General features: G+C 57.3%; 2 protein-coding genes across 5 annotated transcripts in view; one reads left to right on the top strand and one right to left on the bottom strand.

The window, feature by feature from the left end:
• Positions 1–4,828, top strand: part of Tmem94 (transmembrane protein 94) — a 36,467-nt gene extending 31,639 nt beyond the window's left edge. Inside the window, exons 20-32 of one of the 2 annotated variants that reach the window (XM_055592047.1) lie at positions 38–176; positions 419–534; positions 669–768; positions 1,070–1,178; positions 1,356–1,545; positions 1,826–1,903; positions 2,151–2,232; positions 2,472–2,557; positions 2,849–2,997; positions 3,081–3,175; positions 3,279–3,372; positions 3,525–3,695; positions 4,011–4,828. In XM_055592047.1, coding sequence (XP_055448022.1) covers positions 38–176; positions 419–534; positions 669–768; positions 1,070–1,178; positions 1,356–1,545; positions 1,826–1,903; positions 2,151–2,232; positions 2,472–2,557; positions 2,849–2,997; positions 3,081–3,175; positions 3,279–3,372; positions 3,525–3,695; positions 4,011–4,083 — 1,482 coding nt within the window. In that variant the 3' untranslated portion in view covers positions 4,084–4,828. Of the gene's footprint in view, positions 1–37; positions 177–418; positions 535–668; positions 769–1,069; positions 1,179–1,355; positions 1,546–1,725; positions 1,778–1,825; positions 1,904–2,150; positions 2,233–2,471; positions 2,558–2,848; positions 2,998–3,080; positions 3,176–3,278; positions 3,373–3,524; positions 3,696–4,010 lie in introns of those variants that run through there. The other variant, XM_055592046.1, reaches the window with a different exon arrangement.
• A 71-nt stretch (positions 4,829–4,899) lies between these two features.
• Positions 4,900–18,457, bottom strand: Caskin2 (CASK interacting protein 2). 3 transcript variants are annotated; one of them, XM_055592044.1, is made up of 20 exons: positions 18,351–18,457; positions 16,690–16,997; positions 12,645–12,696; positions 12,052–12,149; positions 11,516–11,661; positions 11,312–11,407; positions 11,082–11,212; positions 10,601–10,709; positions 10,181–10,289; positions 9,970–10,064; positions 9,293–9,554; positions 9,069–9,190; positions 8,913–8,982; positions 8,724–8,812; positions 8,462–8,572; positions 8,285–8,386; positions 8,031–8,169; positions 6,404–7,879; positions 6,100–6,322; positions 4,900–5,766 (listed from the first exon to the last, which is right to left on the bottom strand). In XM_055592044.1, the coding sequence occupies exons 2-20, from the start codon at positions 16,781–16,783 to the stop codon at positions 5,676–5,678; spliced, it is 3,615 nt and encodes a 1,204-aa protein (XP_055448019.1). In that variant the 5' UTR covers positions 16,784–16,997; positions 18,351–18,457; the 3' UTR covers positions 4,900–5,675. The 3 variants fall into 3 exon arrangements, with proteins under 3 accessions (XP_055448019.1, XP_055448020.1, XP_055448018.1); XM_055592045.1 differs by having other exon boundaries at positions 8,922–8,982; positions 16,690–17,237; XM_055592043.1 differs by having other exon boundaries at positions 16,690–17,237.
• Positions 18,458–19,406: the final 949 nt, after the last annotated feature.

Genomic DNA, 19,406 nt, shown 5'->3' on the forward strand with positions numbered 1-19,406 from the left:
CTGAGCCCTTCTGCTTATCGGTGTCTGCCTTCCATAGGTGTTTGCAGAAAAGATGGGCCTGGAGACAGGCTGGAACTGCCACATCTCCCTCACCCCCAATGGTGACATGCCTGGCTCTGAGATCCCTCCCTCCAGCCCCAGCCATGCAGGCTCTCTCCATGACGACCTGAATCAGGGTGAGGGCAAAAGCTTGTGGCTGGGATGGAGCGAGTGTGGGGAGATTCCCTTGTGAAGTACAGCTAGGAGAAACTTACACAGACCCCTCCTGTAGCACACCCCCTTGGGAAATGGCCCCATGTCCCTATGGGCAGTAACTGTTAAAAGTAGAGACCTGGAGGAGGTTGTGTACCATTTGCAGGGCATGGCTCAGCCTTGCAGAAGGCTGGCCCGAGGTGAGGACAGGCTTTCGTCCCCACAGTGTCCAGAGATGATGCAGAAGGGCTTCTCCTCTTGGAGGAGGAGGGTCACTCAGACCTCATCAGCTTTCAGCCCACGGACAGCGACATCCCCAGCTTCCTGGAGGACTGCAACCGGGTAGGATGGTGGAATCTGTCCCATGCCCCTGAAGTGGCCACAGAACTGATTGAGGAAGAGAAGGGCAGGAGGAGGAGGCAGAACGGATGCTCAGCTCCCTATCTTGAGAGTACCGATGTCTCTGCTTCCTCCAGGCCAAGCTGCCCCGGGGCATCCATCAGGTGCGGCCTCACCTGCAGAACATTGACAACGTGCCACTGCTGGTGCCCCTCTTCACCGACTGTACCCCTGACAGTGAGTGCTACAGCCCCTCCTTCCGCCTATGGCAAGGAGTGGGCACCATGTATTAGAGGGGATGAGAATTTTCTAAGCAAAGAGTGGCAAAATCTGGGCTGGGGCTGGGGTCAAGTGGGATGACGCTGTGGGCATTCCGGGGAGCCTGAAGTGAGTGTCCATGTGGCCATGCTGCCGGGTGGGGTTGCTCCAAATGGGTTCTACTCCCCATTGCTCCCTGTCCTTTTGGCCTGTGGGTTTCTGCTAGCACCTGCACAGGGCTCTGCTTGCCTGACTCTTGTGACTCTTACCTGCCCCACAGCCATGTGTGAGATGATAAAGATCATGCAGGAGTATGGAGAGGTGACTTGCTGCCTGGGCAGCTCTGCCAACCTGCGGAACAGCTGCCTCTTCCTCCAGAGTGATGTCAGGTCAGGAAGAGACGCTGGGACTGTGGGCCAACCTTTGCTTCTCAGACCTTGGGGGGACAGGCTGGCATGTGGCTCGGACCCAGGGGGTCTGCTAGAAGAGGGGTGGGATGCTCCAATCTTGTGGTAGACAGCTTTGTAGAGTATAGTTCATGGGTGGATTTTCCCTTTACCGAGCAGCATTGCCCTGGATCCCCTGTATCCATCCCGCTGTTCCTGGGAGACTTTTGGCTATGCCACCAGCACCACCATGGCCCAGGCCTCGGATGGCCTTTCTCCCCTGCAGCTCTCAGGGCAACTCAACAGCCTGCCTTGTTCCCTGACCTTTCGCCAGGAAGAGACCATCAGCATCATCCGTCTCATTGAGCAGGTGGGTCTCAGATAAGTATTGGAGTGGCACAGGGCCCTCCGGGGTGGCCCTGAAGGCAGAGTTGCCACACATGATAATTCTGGGCCCTCTGGACCTCATGCTTTCTGCCTTCCTGGCCTGTGGGAGAAACAAGTGACACTCCCCAAGGCAGCTGAATTTGTCTCTGCTCCTTTCTCATAGGCACAGCACAGACATGTGGCTCTTAGCTGAAGCTTGTTTGTTGTAGGCCTGAGAGAGGCCAGGCATGCCTGGATCATAACCTGTCCCTCTTGGTCCTTAGGCTCGGCATGCTACCTATGGCATCCGTAAGTGCTTCCTCTTCCTGTTGCAGTGCCAGCTGACCCTCGTGATCATTCAGGTAAGTCAGGGCCTGGGCAGACATTGCCCCCTTTGTAAGGAAGGGGCAGTTAAGAGTGAGGATTCTGGGTTGCAGTATAGTCTTGGGCCTCTGTGCATCCCTCAGCTTAGAGATGACCACATTGACCACACTGGTAGCAGTGTTCTCCCTTCCCCGATCCTCTGGGTCAAGATGTTAAGCCTGTTGGGCGAGGGCAAGGGCAAGGTAGCCTTGGGGTGTGTAAATTTGGTGATGTTTTTTTTCCTAGTTCCTCTCTTGTCTGGTCCAGCTGCCACCGCTTCTGAGTACCACAGACATCTTATGGCTGTCCTGCTTTTGTTACCCCCCTGCTCAGGTAAGTGGCCTTGAAGCCCCTCTGTGCCCAGCTGGCGGGGCTGGGGTGTCAGTGGGCATCCCAAGGGGCCCAGAGCTTCCTGGCATGATGGCTCAGGGCTCAGCTCTGGTGCAAGGAGGCACTGAGACAAAGCCATTTGTCTCATTCCACCTCACTCCCAAGATTACCTGTTGTGTTCCCTCTGAGAGTTGGGAGACAGGGTAGTAACCATTGTCCCTTTACCCACACTTAATTTCAGCATTTCTCTATTGGGGAAACCTCCACATAGCTCCATCATGTCTATGGCAACAGGCAAAAACCTTCAGTCCATTCCTAAAAAGGTAAGTGAGGCAGACCCAGATTACCGGGGTTTCTCAGAGGGGTTGAGGGTTGGTGCTGGAAGTCAGCCTAACCTGGAAGGCTCTGCAGAAGTCAGGGATCTGGATCGAGGTGGTAGCCAAAACTGGGAAAGAGCCTTGCTGGGAATGTGGACCCTGGTCCTTATCCCCTGAGGTGTGACCATTTGTGGAAAGCTTGCTAAACATGTGGAGAAGATGAGTAGGTGCCAGGCCTGCCTGTGGCCTGCAGAAAGGCCACCAACATAGGAATGACCGTCTTCCTTTATGCCACAGACCCAGCACTACTTCCTGCTCTGCTTCTTGCTCAAGTTCAGCCTTACCATCAGCTCGTGCCTCATTTGCTTTGGCTTCACACTGCAGAGCTTCTGTGACAGCGCCCGGGCCCGCAACCTCACCAACTGCTCTTCAGTCATGCTGTGCAGGTGGGTCCTGAGACTTCTCCCCTCATCACCCCAGCCTGATCTGTGGGCGCTCAGGAGCCTGAGCCTTTGTCTTACTCTGGCAGCAATGATGACAGAGCGCCAGCCTGGTTCGAGGATTTCGCCAACGGGTTGCTATTGGCTCAGAAGCTCACAGCTGCCCTGATTGTTCTGCACACTGGTGAGGACTGTCTCACTGGGGCTACCAACTGCTAATGGGGAAGCTGCAAGGTGGGAGGCAAGACTTTGGGAAGCCTTGACACCTCATTGGCCAATCTTTCTAGTCTTCATCTCCATCACCCATGTGCATCGCACCAAGCCTCTGTGGAGAAAGAGCCCCTTGACAAACCTCTGGTGGGGGGTGACCGTGCCTGTGGTGTGAGTATTGTGTAATGGGGGCTGCAGGACAGCACTGGGACTGCAGATGGGAGGAAAATGGGTCTGGCTGCCCTCCTTCAACTACTTGTACTGGGAAAGCAGGGAAGAAAGCGAGATGACTCTGGTTCACACAGGGCTGTTCCCTTCCATAGGCTCCTAGGTCAGGTGGTCCAGACAGTTGTGGACCTGCAATTATGGACACACAGGGACACACGTGTCCACTTTGGCCTGGAGGATGTGCCCCTCCTGACATGGCTCCTGGGCTGCCTGTCCCTGGTCCTTGTGGTGGTCACCAACGAGATTGTGAAGCTACATGAGATTCGGTGAGCTTGCATCTCCATTGGACTCGTCTATCACCTAAAACTATTACTTTCCTGTTGCCATCCCACTCAGTCCTTTAGTCTGAAGGTCTGTGTCAGCCTCTTTGTTTTCCTGGAGCTGGATTGAACCAGCTCCTGTAATACACTCTACCCCTGGCTATATAGCTCTAGCACTCAACTTTTTGAGAAAGGGTCTCACTAAGTAACCTAGATGGGTCTTGATCTTGTAATCCTCCTGCCTAAGTCTCCAAGTAGCTAAAATTACAGGCCTGAGCCACCTGGCCAAGTTGTCAACTGTATTTTAATCTGTTTCACCAGGGTCCGTGTCCGCTACCAGAAAAGACAGAAGCTGCAGTTTGAGACTAAGCTGGGCATGAACTCTCCCTTCTGAGCCATTGGCCATGGTACCCATAGTTGCCCTGGTTCCTGAGGCTAGAGGCAACACCTACTCCCAAGTCTGAGAAGTTGGCATCACGAATGTTTCAGGGTTTGTCTTTGTGCCTCATGGCAAACGAGGCTCAGCTCTGGTCACTGGAGACCCTGCTGTCTTCCTAACTGTGTGGCTTTTCATGAAGAAGCCAAGGGGCTGTAGCCATGGTTTGGCAGGATTGCCTTGGCTCTTCCCTGGCCTTGCCAGGGCTACTCTTGAATGTATGACCTCAGGCCCTTGGTAAAGGGACCCTTAACCCTCTCCCCTGTGAGCTGCTTCTCTTGGGGGCCTCCTTTGGCACCCTCTCACGCTTGCATCTACGGCAGTCTCAGTGAGCCTCAGTCTTTGTTGGAGAAACAGTGGCTGCTGCTGTGTCCTCCTGCTCCATGCAGTCCCAAGGATGCCTGCTTCCTCTGGGCTTGAAGATGGAAAGGGTCCACCTCACCTGGAGCCCCTGTGTCAGCTGGCCAGAAGTCATTCACAGAGGACCCAGTCCGGGCTCAGTATGGCCCCTGTCCTTGTTCTGGGAGACTTTTTTTTTTTTTTTTTTAACTTTTTTTTTTTTTAAACTGGAAAATGAGCCTTTGGGGAATGAATGTCAACTGGTTTATATTAAAATTGTAAATTGCTTAAGAAATACCTGTGGTGGATCTATGAAAGGCTCCCCTCCCAAGGCTGCAACTATCAGCCCCTCCACACTGATGAGTACCCCCAGGTCTGGGTGAGGAGATATTCCCAGATTTGAAGATCTGCTGCACAGATGCAAACACAGCCCAATCACATGGAATGACACTTTCATTGGTGTTAGTTAGGGGAGAGGTTAATAGTTACAGAGCCTGGGCCATCTGGGTCCTCCAGCAGGAGGTAGGTAGAGGGTTCCTCTGTGGTCGAAGGCCTTCCCTACTGCATCCTCTCAGGCAGTTAATAGATAGAATAAATTCCATTTAAAATATATGCACTTCTCTCTGCTTGAAAAATATTATGTACAGTTATAAAAGTTTGGGCATTGGGGATGTGTTAATCTCACTGCCTCTGACCGTGGCCAGCACTGCCTCCCAGTGTGGGATAGCCAGACAGGGGCAGAGGGTAAGGCTCCCAGCCACTAGCAGGAAGGCACGCCCTGCTGTGTATTTACATCTCCTATGTACACTTGTGTGGAGGGGACTGGCTGAGCACACAGCCTCACAGAGCCCTAGGGCAACCCAGTGGCTGGCCAGGGAGGTGCACCCCAAAAGCCCCATCACCACCTCCTCCTAGAGGAGAATGCTCTCACGAGGGTCCCTGTTCAGGAGCTAAGGCCTTGCAGGCCTCTGTACACAAGAGGGCTCTGTTCCCACTGCTAAGGCCCTCCCTGAGTCAGATTCTGACAAGTCCTATGGGACTGACAGCTACTGCTTGGAGCCGTAGGAGGGCTTCTGCTGCCGAGGGCTGCTCCAGCCCAGCCAAGCCTCTGACTGTTCCTTGGGTGGCAGGGGTTTCTTCCATGCTGGGCCATAGGCGATGAACCCTGGCCAGTCACTGAGTACTGTGGCAGGATCATAGGTCGGTTTTGCTCAATCCAGCATGGCATCCAGCTGGTCAGCCAAGGCATCAAACATGGTACTTATGTCATCCAGAATGTGCTTGGTGGAAGCCGCTGTGGGGCTACATGAAGGGAAAGAAAGCCTTAAGGAGACGGGCCAGAGGGTCTGCAGTCCACCACACTCCTGATTCCACACACTGTGTACCTCTCCTCTTACTCTTTCTAACCTCCTAGTAACAGGAGGTACCCTCCGTCCTTACAGATGGGTTCAGAGGCTCAGGGACAAAGGACTTGCCCAGACTAATGTACCTGAAAGTGGCAGTCACCAGGAATCTGTAAGCCACTCTAAAACCTAGATCCTGACATCCTGAGGCCTCCACAGCCCCAGACACTGCATGCAGTTTCAAGGCTCCCAAGCACAGCCTTCTCCCTTCCACACCCAGCATGCAACTCACCCCTCTCTCTCCTCGGTGCCAATGCTCTTCTCAGCTGCCCGCAGTGCAGCTTCCAAGGATGAGCTGGTTTGCTCCAGTCTCTGCTGGACCCGGCCTGGACATACAGGCCCAGTACTCTCAGGCCTCGGAGGGGGTACTGGGCGGGGGCCGAGCCGGGGAGCCAGCTTTGGGCCAGAAAAGGCCAGCTGAGTGCAGGCCACAGATACAGGCTTAGGAGCCGTTCCTGCAGGAACAAAAGGTTACCGTGTGACTTGGCTGCATGCAGCCCTGCACACAGCACCTTCCCCCTGCAGGCCCCACTTACCTGCCCCAGGCACTTTGAGGAGGGCACCAGGGGCAGCTGGAGATTCCGTCTCTACATTCAGCCGACCACCTGTTGAGTTTTCCAGAGCTGGCCCAGCGCAGGGCCCTGGGCGGCCAGGGGCCTGAGTTATGGGGCTGAGAGAAGGGGCTGGAGTTCCTTGAGATGGAAGGCTGCTGGGCTCAGACCTCGGAGGGTTAGAGGAAGCTGAGGAAGATTCACAGGGGGCCTGGGAGGAGAGGGGAGCCGAGGGGCCAGGGGTATCACTACCCACTACCCCAAAGGCCAACAGTGCAGTCTGTAGTGGCTCTCTCTCCTTGCATCTGGGCCTCCGTTTGACAGTATCTGACTCTGTGAGGTTGAAGTCAAGCCCAGGGGGCACATGTGTCTCCCGGGGAGGGGGACCAGCTGGCTTCGGTCGCTGCTTGATAGTCAGGTTCCCCTCCTCTGCGAAGGGCAGCCCTTCCCCTGAGCTTCCCCGGGATGGGGGTGTTCCCTCAGGGCCAGGCTCCTCTTCTTCCGTGTCCGACACAGGGCCAGTCGGGGCAGAAGGACCAGGGGGCTCAGAGGGGCCAGTTGGTTCACTCAGTGTTCTCCTCCGGGGACCTGCAGCCCCTTCCTTGAGCCCTGAGCTTCCATCTAGTGAAGGTGGCTCAGTGGGGCCAGACACGGAACTGAGGCGCTTGGGTGGTGGGGGTGGGGGGCCTTTACGACGGGCACGGAGGGCAAAGGACTGGCTTCGTGGGGTCCCTCGCGTTGGCGTCAGGCTAGGGCTAGTCCGGGTAAGGGTGCTGCGTCCTGGTCTTCGAGTAAGAGTGGCATAGCTGCCCAAGGCACTGCCCACTGGCCCTTCAGCCTCCCCTTCAGCTTCCCCCTCAGCAGGGCCAGGGCGGCTCAGGCTGTGGGACCGGCGTTTGGGCCGAGGCGGGTCTGGAGGAGCGGCAGGAGAACCAGCCAAGTAGGAGAAGGCCCGGGGAGCACCAGGAGGTGGCCCTGGGGCTGGGCTAGAGGGTGAATTCTGTGGACACATGAAGACGTAAGGGGCGGGTCCTTGGCCAGGAAGTGGGGAACAAAGCTTAGAGGGGCGCTCTGTACCCTCTGGAAGGTTCCTTTCCTGTGGGGCACTGGGGTCACCAACAATGGGCTGGGAGACAGGCTGTTCCTGTGAGTGGCCAGATCCCCGTGATCGTGCGCCTATGCTCTCCTGGCTGGGGGAACGGGCAGGGGGGAGGGGAAGAGGCTCTGGGCCACACCCTGCCATAGCTGCCTGTAACTCTGGGCTCAGCTCACTGCCCTGAAAGGTGAGGAGGCGAGGGCCAGCCATAGCTGGGCTTTCTCCATTCTCCAGGCCTTCAATGGCCATCAGCTCTGGACCCCTGGTCAGCCGGCGCCCACCTTCACCGAGGGCTTCCCCATGCAGTAGGCCCCGCCGAAGCTCTGCTAGCCGCTTTACACCTAGCATAAGCTTCTTCTGATGCCCTGGGAAGGAAAGATAGAAGCTGATAGGTTTGCTGGGTCTAGGAAGGGCTGTCCCATGTGCCCCGGACAGACCCCCTTTTTCCCTTCTCTCAGAGATGCCAGAGGTTTCTGGGGTCAAGGGGCAGCCAGGAGGCCTCAGCATAGTCCTCACCTAGCTTGTTCACGCCTATCTCCTGCAGTTCCTCCCAGGTGAGATCGGCCACCAGCCCCATGGAGTCATAGCCACTGCTCACGAGCTGCTTGTGGTACTGTGGCAGCCCCAGGGCACACAGCCACTCCAGCAAGTCCACCTGGGAGAGTGCCACCATTAAGCCGGCCCACCCCAAGCCAGAGAGGAAGTTTCCCCCATCCCGAGGCCACTGCCCTGGGTAAGAGCCACCGGCCCCGCCCTGTCCACCTGCTCACCGGGATATAGTTGGGCAGCCACTCGGCGATGCTGAGCTGGGCAATCTCTGAGGCAATCTTCTTCCTGTGTCCAGGCTTGGTCACCCCAATGGCTGTCAGGTCCTGTCACACAGGGCACTGAGCATCAGGGCCCTCCTCTGCCTGCCGGGCCCTCCCATCACCTGCTGCGGTACCTACCTCAGGTGTCATTCGACTGATGGTTGGCACATCGTAGCCGGCCTGCAGGAAGTGGGCGGTGTAGCCTTCTAGCTGGAACTCACTTAACCAGTTATGAATGGCCTGTGCATCCTGGGGCATGGAGTGAGATGGGATGGAGAAGTCAGCTGGGAAAGGGATTAGCCTGTTGGCCTGTGTCTCCCCCAGGGCCAGGGCTAAGCGGATACCAAAGCCCTCCACTTCCTGCCAAGGCCCGAAGCATACTTCCCAGTAGAAACCTCACCTTCCCTTCCAGCAGCTGTTCAGGCCTCACATCCTGGGTGAAGATCTCCCCAGAGCGGTAACTGGCCAGAGGGTGGTGGCTCAGGTTGTCTTCAAGGAGGCAGAGAAATGGCATCAGAAGCAGTTGGGGAAGGGATGGGCAGGAACACACCCTTACCCCCACCTCCCAGCCAATACCAGTTCCATTTACCTTTCTTACCTGCCAGGGATGGGGCATGCAGGCCTGACAGCACCTGGTCCTCACTGGCAGAGGGCAGTGGCTGGGGACAGAAAAAAGAGCCTACTCAGTGCGTGGGAAGCTGGCAGTGGGCAGGCCTCAACCAGACCCAGGTACCCTCCCTCCTACCTGAGCATTCTCAATAAGGAGGCCAGTGCCATGGCCATTGGTGCCTTCAGAGCTCTGGCCACTGCCTGCACTGCGGATGCTGCCCACGCTGCCCTCGCTGCCCACGCTATTCCTGTCACCTGCTGCAGGGGGCAGAAGCACAAAGGTCAGAGTTGGCACTGCTGACAGCTGACTGGCAATTTGCCAGTGCCCAGTGCCCCACAGTGCCTTCTGGGAGGGCGTACCTGGACTGTCTGGGTTGAGGCCCACCCGAGGGAGCTGGCCGTAGGTGAGAGGTGGCAGGGGTTCATCCGCCGAGGGCTGTGATATCCGGGAGAAGCTTGGCCGCAGCACGGTGGGTGCAGAGGGGAGACGGGCCACAGGTATGCCTACCCGCTTGCTGACCACCTCGACGATGCCCGGGGGGAAGTAGCCCACACGGTCTGTGCCCCTTTGGCTCTCATGGATATGGCCCTTCCAGCGGCCATCAGGATGCTGTTCAAGCACCTGTTGTTGACAGGGCGTGGATGAAAAGGACAGTCGCTCTTTATAGCAAGCAAGTGGCAGAGGCTGTCTCCGTGGTAACAGTCCAGCAGGCCTGGTCTGTCTCTTAGCCTCGTGGCACTTAAGTTTAGCCACCAATGCCAACCCAATCTCCTTGCACTACAGGGCGTGCAAACAGTACTCTCTATTCCCAGCTCTACTGCTTGCTAGGCATGTGACCAGGCCAGTCCATTTAATTTCTCTAAGCCTCAACTTTGTCATCTCTTTAAAAAAAAGAAAATGAAAACGGTACCTATGTTCCCTAGATTTGGAAAGGATTATATGAAAGAGTATATAAAGATTTAACTCAGCATACTAATACAGTAAGTGTTATGCCCAAGTAAGTCATATCAATTGCTTGTCTGTGTGGACAACTCACAGTGATGATATCTCCTGCCCGGACGTTGAGAGCGGTGGGGTCATGAAGGTTCCAGAAATCCTTAAGTGCTCGAACCTTCAAGATCCCTGAAGCCTCTAAGAGAAGGGGGGCAGGGGGCAAGTGTCAGTGATGGAACCTGAACTCCCTAGCAGACTCTCCCGCCAAGCCCCGGTACCTACTGTAGAGGCTAGGTCTTCTCCCTCGCACTCACCCCGGAGTAGCTGCTTGATTTCCCGGCTGGCCTGGGAGGTGGTGAACTGATTCACTATGTCCAGCGCCGTCTGATTATATGTGTTCCGGATATTCACATCCACACCTCCCTGGAGTACAGAGCATCACAAGACTGTATCCCCAGCACCTGCCTGGCATTTCTCCTCTAGTCCTCCCAGCTACCCGGGAGGTGGGTGCTGTTACTACTTTCAGGCCTTAGAGATGTTAGAAGCATGAAGTCTCACATGAAGTCAGGTCAAGAATGAGCTAGGAGGAGGTGGACTTGGTGCCTAAGCCCGTCAGCTCTGCTCTCCAGCCATAAGCCCTTAGCACCATTCCGAGGCCACGAGGCCCCACAAACCACCATGGCCTTCCCAGCTGCCCTCAGCACATAATGGTGGCTCGCTGTGTCCATGCCCACCTCCAGGAGCAGCCGCACCACCTCGGTTTTGCCATACAACGCAGCCTCGTGGAGTGCAGTTCCTGTCTTGGTCTGGCGGTTGATCTCGATACCGGCTTTCAAGAGCTGCCTGTGGCGGGCAAGAGTCGAGAGGGGGGTTGGGTGGGGGGAAAAAAAGCTGATTGCCAGGGGTGTGGGGACGGCGACATTGAAAACAGCAGCAGAGGACTGGAGAGAGGACTGTGGTTAAGATGTGCTACTGTCTCCGAGAGCCCTGGTTCAGTTCCCAGCACCCATCCTGGGCCGCTCACAACCACCTGGAACTCCATCCAGCTCTATGGTATCTGCAGGTAACTGCACAAAACACATGCACCGCTCACGTGCACAATGCCCCCCCCCCCAACATATGCATAATTTTTCAAAAAGCAGCAAGGAGTCACTGATTAGAAACTAATGGTCCCATGGGAACAGACTGAGGAAGTGGGTAGGTCCCTTGAGGTACCTGATGACTTCTCTGTGGCCATTCTTGGCAGCCAAGTGCAGGGGTGTGGTATAGTTGGGGTCACATGGGTCCTTTGCCTCGCCCTCCAGCAGGGCCACACATAAGTGGCTGTTCAAAAGCAGCTGGGCCACCTACAGTGTGCAGCGCCCAGTTAGAGCTGTCTCGTAAGACCAAACAGAATCCAGCTCCTAGGCGCCTAGAACCCGGCACCCTGGGGCTACAGGTCTTACCTTGAGCCGCCCAAATTCACAGGCTAGGTCTAGCGGTGTCTTCTTCAACTTGTTGACCAGGCATGGGTTAGACTGGTGCTGGAGAAGCATTTCTGACTGGGAGGTGGGAAACTAGGTAAGGAAGCCTGCCTGGCCACGCGCGGGCCCCTGCCTGGCTCCTGCCTGGCTCCTTGCCCCCGAGCCTCCTCGGGCAGGCTCACTTACCACCTCATAATGCCCATACTGTGCAGCCAGGTGCAGGGGGATCTGGCCGTCCAGCGAGGCAGCATTGACAGCCGCAGACGCCCGCAGCAGCAGTCTCACAGGCTCCAAGCGGCCCTGCCAGGCTGCATAGTGCAGCGGGCGCATGCCTGGCAGGAGGGGGAAGGGCTTGTGAGGGGGTGGGGGTTGGTGGGAATCTGAATAGGGAATGGAGCCGCCCTGGCTGGAAGGGGAGAGCTCCCTGCAGCAAGGCTGGCTTCACCCAGGTTTGGTCAGGGAAAGGTCCTCTGAGGAGCTGTAGTCAGAGTTTTCACTGTGACCACCACAGATGATTGGGGAGCCTCAGGACAGCGCTAAAACCTCTCTGGGCCTCCTCACCTAAATTATGGGAAATCTTAATTACACACTCCCCAGGAGGAAGCCATTCACGGGCTCAGAGAAGGAACCCAAGCACCTCTAAGCATGTTCTAACAGCAGCAAGCTCTGGGCTACAGCAGGACCCTCCCTTTCCCACTTAGTGAGATACATTGGGCTCTCACCGTTGCTGTCTTTGATGTCAACAGTGGCTTGAGCCTCTAGCAATAAGGCTATGAGCTCCAGGCTGCCCCCCAAGGCAGCATGGTGGAGAGCAGAGAATCTGGCATGGGGAACACAAAATAGGGGGTGTCAATGAGAAGTCTTCCACCCCCAAGCTCATTCTGGGGGCCAGCAGTGATGGGTTACTTGCCCCCCTGTGCCTGCCAGCCCTGCCGTGGGAGCGCACAGCAGCCGGGCCACAGCATGAAAGGGCTCAGTGTCTACACTGAGAGGCTCATTTGTCTAGCATCCCCCACCCAGCCTGCCCAGAGGAGGGGGCCGTGGGAGCAGAAGCCTGAGGGCTCCTACCCTCCAGGGAGAAAAGGGGCCCAGGGAGAATCTGACCCAAGGGGCCTCCTGCTCTTGCTCAGGGCTAACTCCACAAGCAGGTGGGTGGGCAGGACCCCCTCCCTCTGGCCTTACACAGGCAGGACCCAGAGCTCTCAGCAAACATACTTCAAGGACCTGGTAAGAGAGAGTGGACTGTGCGGGCCCAGGGCCCTTTCCTCTTGCCCCTCCCCAAGACTTCACTCTTTCCCCAGAAGCACACACTCACCCGTCGGCATCCTGGTAGTTGATGTTGAGTCTCTTCGTGGAGCCTAGGAGCTCTGAGGAGTCAGGGTAGGGGGCATCAGGGCACATGGCACCAACTGCCCTGTCCATACCCTCACCTGTTCACTCCCACTACCCACACCCAAGGACCCAGCCAACCTTTCGGTGTACAGAAGAGCACCTGCCCCATGGTCTTTCTAGGTAGGTCCTGTCCCTATGGCTTGAGGGCAGCGATTACATGAAGCCACTGCAGCAGCAGCCTGGCTTCCCTAAAGCCCCTGCCCAGCTTGTTTATAGAGCCAAAGGGGGCGGGAAGGGGTATTGGCATGACATGCCTTCAATAGAACAGGCCCACAGGGCGCATGGTTGGCATTCCTGCCTGAATGGGCTAGGGAGAGAGTCATATTGTCCTGTTGGGCCAAGGGGAACAGGCATGGAAAGAAGGGGGCGGAAGGGAGGGGTATTTAAGTATTCAAGGGCAGAAAGAAGGTTGACAAGGCTAGGCTACGAGCATCCCCGAGTAGGACCTGGCGGGCAGGGCCAAGCAGGATATACAGACGCTAGCCCCAGCTCCATGTGCCAGCCTCGCCAACTCACACAGGTCATTTAACCAAAGAACTCAGTGTCCTCGAAAACAGGCTGAACATAGAACTTGCCCCTGGAACTTGTCAGGGCACTGTCTGTCCTTTGCAAGCATGTGAATGACGGTAACAGCCATTTATCACTCCCTCCATGTTAACCATGACACTGGGGCATCATACCCAGACTGTCTCCTGGGATTTCCATCCTTTTCTGTCTGCTTGGGGGGCACCTGCCGACTCAGTACCCACAGCTCTAACTGGGAGGCCCAGGCCTCGTTAGAGAAGCAGTGGGCATGGCCTCCCCGGGACAGGATACATGCAGGTGAGAGCCCACTGGCAGCCAGACCATGTGGGGGAGGTCCTTGAGGTGTTGGGAAGGGAGAAGCCTTGTCACAGGCCGTCCCTGCCTCCTGCTGGAACCCACCCTGCCGCGAAGGAGGGGGCCTGGCTCGGCCCAGGCTGGGCAGGGTGCCAAACATGCTGGTCCAGGCCTGCCCCCCAGACCCTGGTGGGCCCCCAAATACCCCAGCAGCCTGGGAAAGGCAGGGCCTCATTCCATCAGGGAGGAGAGCAAGGGATGGGGAGGAAAGGGACTGCTGATATAGGGTGGAGCTGAAGGACTCTATACCTAACAGGTAAATTCAGAAAAGAAGGGGCCGCAGAGGCAACGCGTGGAGGCTGCTGGGAGCAAGCACAGCGCTCCCAGCCTCCCTCTCATTCCCTTTGATAGTTCTTGTCATACAGAACCGTCTGTGTGTGTGTAGAGGGGCAGAACAAGAGCTGCAGCAGCAGGAAGTTCCCGGCTCAGAGGCTGTCCTGCCTTTCCTGGGCTGTGTGACCTTGGCCGCCAAGGTACAGCTCTAAGCCTCAGGGAAAACAAGGTCCCAAGAGAGTCCTTCAGGGAACCCTCCCTTCACAACCCTGCCCACTTGGAGAGTCTGGGATGGGCAGCTGAATGGCTGGATGTGTCCTCTCTTGGGAGGGGCAGACAATGTGACAGGAGGGACACAGGAACAGGGGCAGGGCCAGATAGGTGGCTCTGTTCTTTCCAGAACAATGGCCGGAAAGGTGGTGGAGGAGAGGCCCAGAAACTGGGCTGGGGACCCTGGCGGGAGGGCGGAGGGTCCTGGTTCCTGGCAGTGGCTCCAGGCACTTCCGCTGTGGCATAACCTTCTTCCCCAGCCGGGCTCTGGGGCTGGAAGGGTCACCCCTGTCTCAGGCCCAAGCAAAGGATGTGAGTTCAGCCAGTCATCCCAGGCCATCCATTTCCTCTGGCCAAGGAAGGAGACCTCAGGACAAGGAGGTGGGGAGGGGTAGAGGGAACAGGCAAGGCCCGTGCAATGGCACCCATGCCAGGTGCCTGATCCCAAAGAGGTTCTGGGAGGCAGAGATCGTAGGCTGGAAATCAGGAGGAGGCTGAGGGAAAGAAGCATTTGCTAGAGGCTTCCAGTTAGCACAGCGAGAGGAAAAGGGGATGCCCCGATTGTCCCCCTTTTGGTGCTTTCCTTTGGTACAGGGGCCCCTTCGTTCCTCTCTGAGATCATCCAGTGAGTCCCAGACTCCTATGGTTTTATTTTGGGGAACGCCATGCTTTTAGAACATCCTCTCTCAGTGATTCTGATTGGAACGGAAATGAGTGGAGATCTCTGTGGGAACACAGAGAGCACTTAGGTTTATCTTTCATCTGACCCAAGGGCTATGTGACCTTGGGCAAGTCACTAACCTTTGAGTGTCACTTTCCTTATCTGCATAATGGATATAGAAAGATCTACCTGACAGGACACAAGGGGGTTACAATATTTCATAAACTCCAAGGTTTACAAAGGCCACCTGTGGCCTCATTTTTGACACTAAGCCTCTCAGGCTGTTCAGAAGACAAAGAAGGGAGGCCCCATGCAGGGACTTCATACAGAGGCTCAGGCCTCTCGCCCGCTAAGATATATATATATAGGTGAGTCTCCACCTTGGACAGAGGGAAGGAACTTGATCCCCTAGAGACTTTGCCACTGGACATGGAAGACCTGTTTTGGAGCCTACCCGCCTAGCCCTGAGGTTCCCGCCACCAGCCAACCCCTCCTACTACCCTCCAGTGGGCCTCACTCTCTGAGGCAGCCAGAGCTGTGAGGCCAGCGGCAGTGTGACCAAGGCCCCACCGGGCAGGTGGCCAAAAGCAACACAGAGGTGAGGGGGAGGAGAACAGCTCCCACATAGACCTCAGGCCCTCTCCTGGGGACCGCTTCGGCACCCTCCTTCTATCCTGTTCACCCTCATTCACTTCCCCAGGACACAAGGACCTTGGGGCACAGCTCCACCTCGCGCCTGGGTCTCCGCCCAGCTGTGCAGGTGGGTGCACGCTGCTGTCTTTCCTTTTGGCACCAACAATCTCAGGTGTGGGCGGGGATAATAAGATGTCTCCAGTAGCCTGGGGAGTCCTTCCCTTGTACAAGACCCGGGTATGTCTTGGGGTTAAAGCCCCAATGCTCCAGAGGAGACCCTCCCCTCAGAGAACACTTCCTGTAGCCCCAGAGGAGGGTGAAAGAACCACCAGCTGATTTAAGACCCAGAGGAGAAAAGCCTCAAGGTTTGGAAGAGCCCAGGGACCTCGCCCTTAAGTCCAGGGGTCTTTTTCCTGGGGTGGGTGTGAGAGGTCATGTCACCACTGAGGGTCCTAAGAGATGGCACTCAGCAGCTATCTGTGCACCCAGCCCTGACTGTCCTGTCAGGGATACAGTCCTCAGGGCTGTGGAAACCTCTAGAAAATTAGTTTTGGCTACACACTCCCAAGGAACACAAGCAGGTGAGGTGGGGAGAAAGGAGCTTTAGTAACAGTGATGGCATTGAGATTTCCTGGGAAAGAGGGAATGTGCCACCCCCAATGAGAAAGCACTCGCAGGATAAGCGCAAGGTCCTAAGGTCCTGGGTTCTAAGCCTCACAGAGCCCCATGCCAAGCAACAACAGAAACCTGACCACTGCTTCAGAAGAAGTTTTACAGACATTCTCATGAAGCTATACAGAGATGCTCTGCTTGGTGTATGCGGATGATGGGGCCGTCATACCCTCTAATCTGCCCTTCCCAACCGGTAGACCGAAGTCCCACAGTGCCAGAGAATGCATCTGAAAAGTCACTGCCTAACAGGCAGCCTCCAGGGCTAGCACGGAGCTTAGAACAGACCCTGGCTCACGATAAACAATAAAAACCTAAGTTGGAAGTGTTTCAGTGCGGTCACTTCGCAGGCCAGGACTCCTCGGCTCAGTGATGCGCCCGGAGACACAGAGCAAGAAGGGACCCTTTTCCTCTCTGGCTCTCTTATACAGAAGCACTTCTTGTCTGTAACAGGACAGTCCTTCTTCCTCAAGCCTGCAAATCAAAGTGACCCTCCCCTGCCAGCTCCCTGCCCAGCCTCTCTCTGTAGCCTCGGTACTCAGGGAAGGGCTCCAGCTGGACGGTTACCCCACCAACGACTCACTTGTCTTTGCAGCCTTCACTTTAGACACCAGCTTCTGCACGCAGCTCACATCTCCATTCTTGACGGCAAGGATCAGGTCTTGTTCACGGCCCATTCTGACGACCGGGCCCGGCTCTGGGCTTCAGAGTCCAGGAAGAAGCAAGAGACTGGTCCAACTAAGCGTCAGTTCGCCACGCATCGATGCTTTGGAGGACTCCTGCTCCCGGAGGAACACGTCTGGTGTCCCCGGCAATGGACTCCTTGTCAGGCAGAGATATAGTCCCTCAAGGTGCTCTGGGAGCTGCCACGGCAGGCAGGAAAGCCAGTCCCTGGTGGGGTGGAGGCTGTGTGGAAATCTGGACTGAGATCAGCTTGCAGCTTCCGACGGCCCTGGGATAGGCTGGGACTGGGCCCACCAATCTTCCTGGGTTAGCTCAGAAGCACCAATGCCCACCCAGAGAGCAGTCAGCATTCCCTCTGGCATGAGGCAGCAGCCATGGACAAGTCCGGGGGGGGGGGCGGGGGTTCTGGAAAAGGCACACGTCCTCCACTGAAAAGCTGGGTCACAGCTAGGAACCAGGACACAGAAGATGAGCAAGATAGAACCTCTAGGAAGCCCCAAATAACCCTAGGTACCCTAGGAGTCATGGAAGGTCTGAGCCACTCAGGGAGGGGAGAAAGCTACTGTACTTGGAGAGAAATACATGCCAAGGGGAGAGGGTGATATTCCAGGAGAGGCTGAGTTGCCTGTGTGTTGTTGCCCCCCCCCCCCCCCCCCCGCCCCCTGCACCGGGCAGCACATCAACCTTGGGCAGGAGGTGCCCTGGCAGCAGGAGACACTGGGGTAGGCAGGGCCAGTGGCCCATTCTCTACAGCCTCAGGCTCTGACACCCACAGACAACAGGCGGGACCAAGAGGTAGGGCCTGGGAGAGTGGCACAGGCAGACGGGCAGGGGTCACTCCCTGTTTAAGGTGTCTGCCCTCACACTCCTCGCTACCAGCTCTCTGGAGGGTGGAGTGGGGTGCCTGCACCCTCCCTTCCTGGGGGAGGTCTACCTGTTGGATAGGGAAGCTCTGCGGGCACCTGTTGCTGACCCGTCCTTGCTGCTTCTGTGGTGTGGTGTGAGGGAGCAGCTGGGCGGAGAGCCAGGACAGAGCTTGGACTCTGCTAGCCAACTGCCTCCCAAGCCTGAACCTGAAAGCCCCGCACAAAACCTTTAAGCCAGTTAGTTCCTCGGCGGCAGCGGTGGTGATTTTGTTGCCAGAATCTGGTGGCATGAGACTCGTGCAGGCCTGGGGCCCAGGTGGGGAACCCCTCATTCCTCATAAGTCCCAAGCCCAAGCCTGGGGGCACTCCCCCTCAAAGCCCGCGACCCCGCACCGGGGGAGGGTGCTCCTGGCAGTGCCTGGGGTCGGCTGGCTCCCCCGCCCCTTGGAATGCCCCTCCAGCGCTGTGCAGCTCCCCGCAGCTAAGCCTAGCCAGAGCCGACTCCAGGAACAAAGAGGCAAGAGGGACCCGGACAGTCAAGAGTCCGACGGATAGACAGAGGAGAACGAAAAAGGGGGCTCGAGGAAGGCGGAAGGAGCAGAGAGATGGAGGCGCCCGACGATCAGACAAGAAAAGTTAGTTCGCGTCTGCTCTCAAGGGTTCTGACCCCCCAGCCCGGGCCCCTCAGTCTCACCTCTCCCGGCCGCCCCGCCGGGGGTCCGGCTGGCCGTGCTCAGTCCCTGGCACTCAGAACGCTGGCTCCACTGTCCACCCTCCCCAAACCCCTTTCTCCTCCTCTCCAAGGCCGGCTCGGCGCCTCCCGCAGGAAATCCCGCCCCTCCCCCCTCCCTCCCGCCGGATCGGGAGCTGGGGACCGTCCCGGCCGCTCAGTCGGATTGTCAATCAGCACCCTGGGTCCCGCCCCCAATCCTCACTTGGCTCCGCCCCCGCCAGCCTGTCGGGATCCAAGCGACTGGTCAGATCAGCGCATGCGCGCAGGTGAAGCCGCTTAAGGGGTGCAAAGCGGCGGGAGTGGGGGGGGGGTGGATGAGGCTTCGTGCCACTGTGTCCTGGCTGGGGAGTCCCGAGAGAGCTGGGCTCTGGACCAGAAAATGAGGTGTGAGTGAGTAAGGGAGATCACAGGATGTTTTGGCAGTTGAACCTACGGACCGCACTAGGGGCGGGGATACCTTCCTCTTCGCCCCATCCTTCCCCGGGTTGCCCGCGGCGACCCACGTCCACGCTCAGAGTCGCTGACCCTTGGCTGCTGGCTGGAGCAACGGCGCCACCTAGTGGAGAAGGCCAGAGAGGCCCACGGTGTCACGGCGGGGACCCCCGCCTCGAGGAGGTGCCTGCCTTTGGAGGCTGGGGTGGCGATTCAGCACCAGGGTGAGCCGGACAGCGCCTCCCACCGCTGCCCTTTGAACCCTCCTCCCGGGCTTGGCCCACCCCGAAGGGACCCCGAAAATCCCTAGACCATTCCTGACATTCCCACATGGCCTCCGCTTTGCCAAGCTGGCGTTCGAGGACTCACTGCTCTCCCCTCTCCACGCACCTCTTCTCTTGGTGGTGGCACTAGGCGGGCCAGGGCTGCGGGGGGAGGGGGCCCGGGTCACACCTTTGGTTATTCGTACTACGTTCCCGGACGGCAGGTAGAGTTTTACTAAGGTGGGGACCTCAGAAGCGCCGGAAACAGAAGAGGTGACTTTCTGCACATCTAGAAACCTGCAGATCGAACTCGGTCCCGCGG

This window comes from Psammomys obesus, unplaced genomic scaffold (assembly GCF_907164565.1).
Source record: "Psammomys obesus unplaced genomic scaffold, mPsaObe1.curated_primary_1811, whole genome shotgun sequence".
Taxonomy (NCBI): domain Eukaryota; kingdom Metazoa; phylum Chordata; class Mammalia; order Rodentia; family Muridae; genus Psammomys; species Psammomys obesus.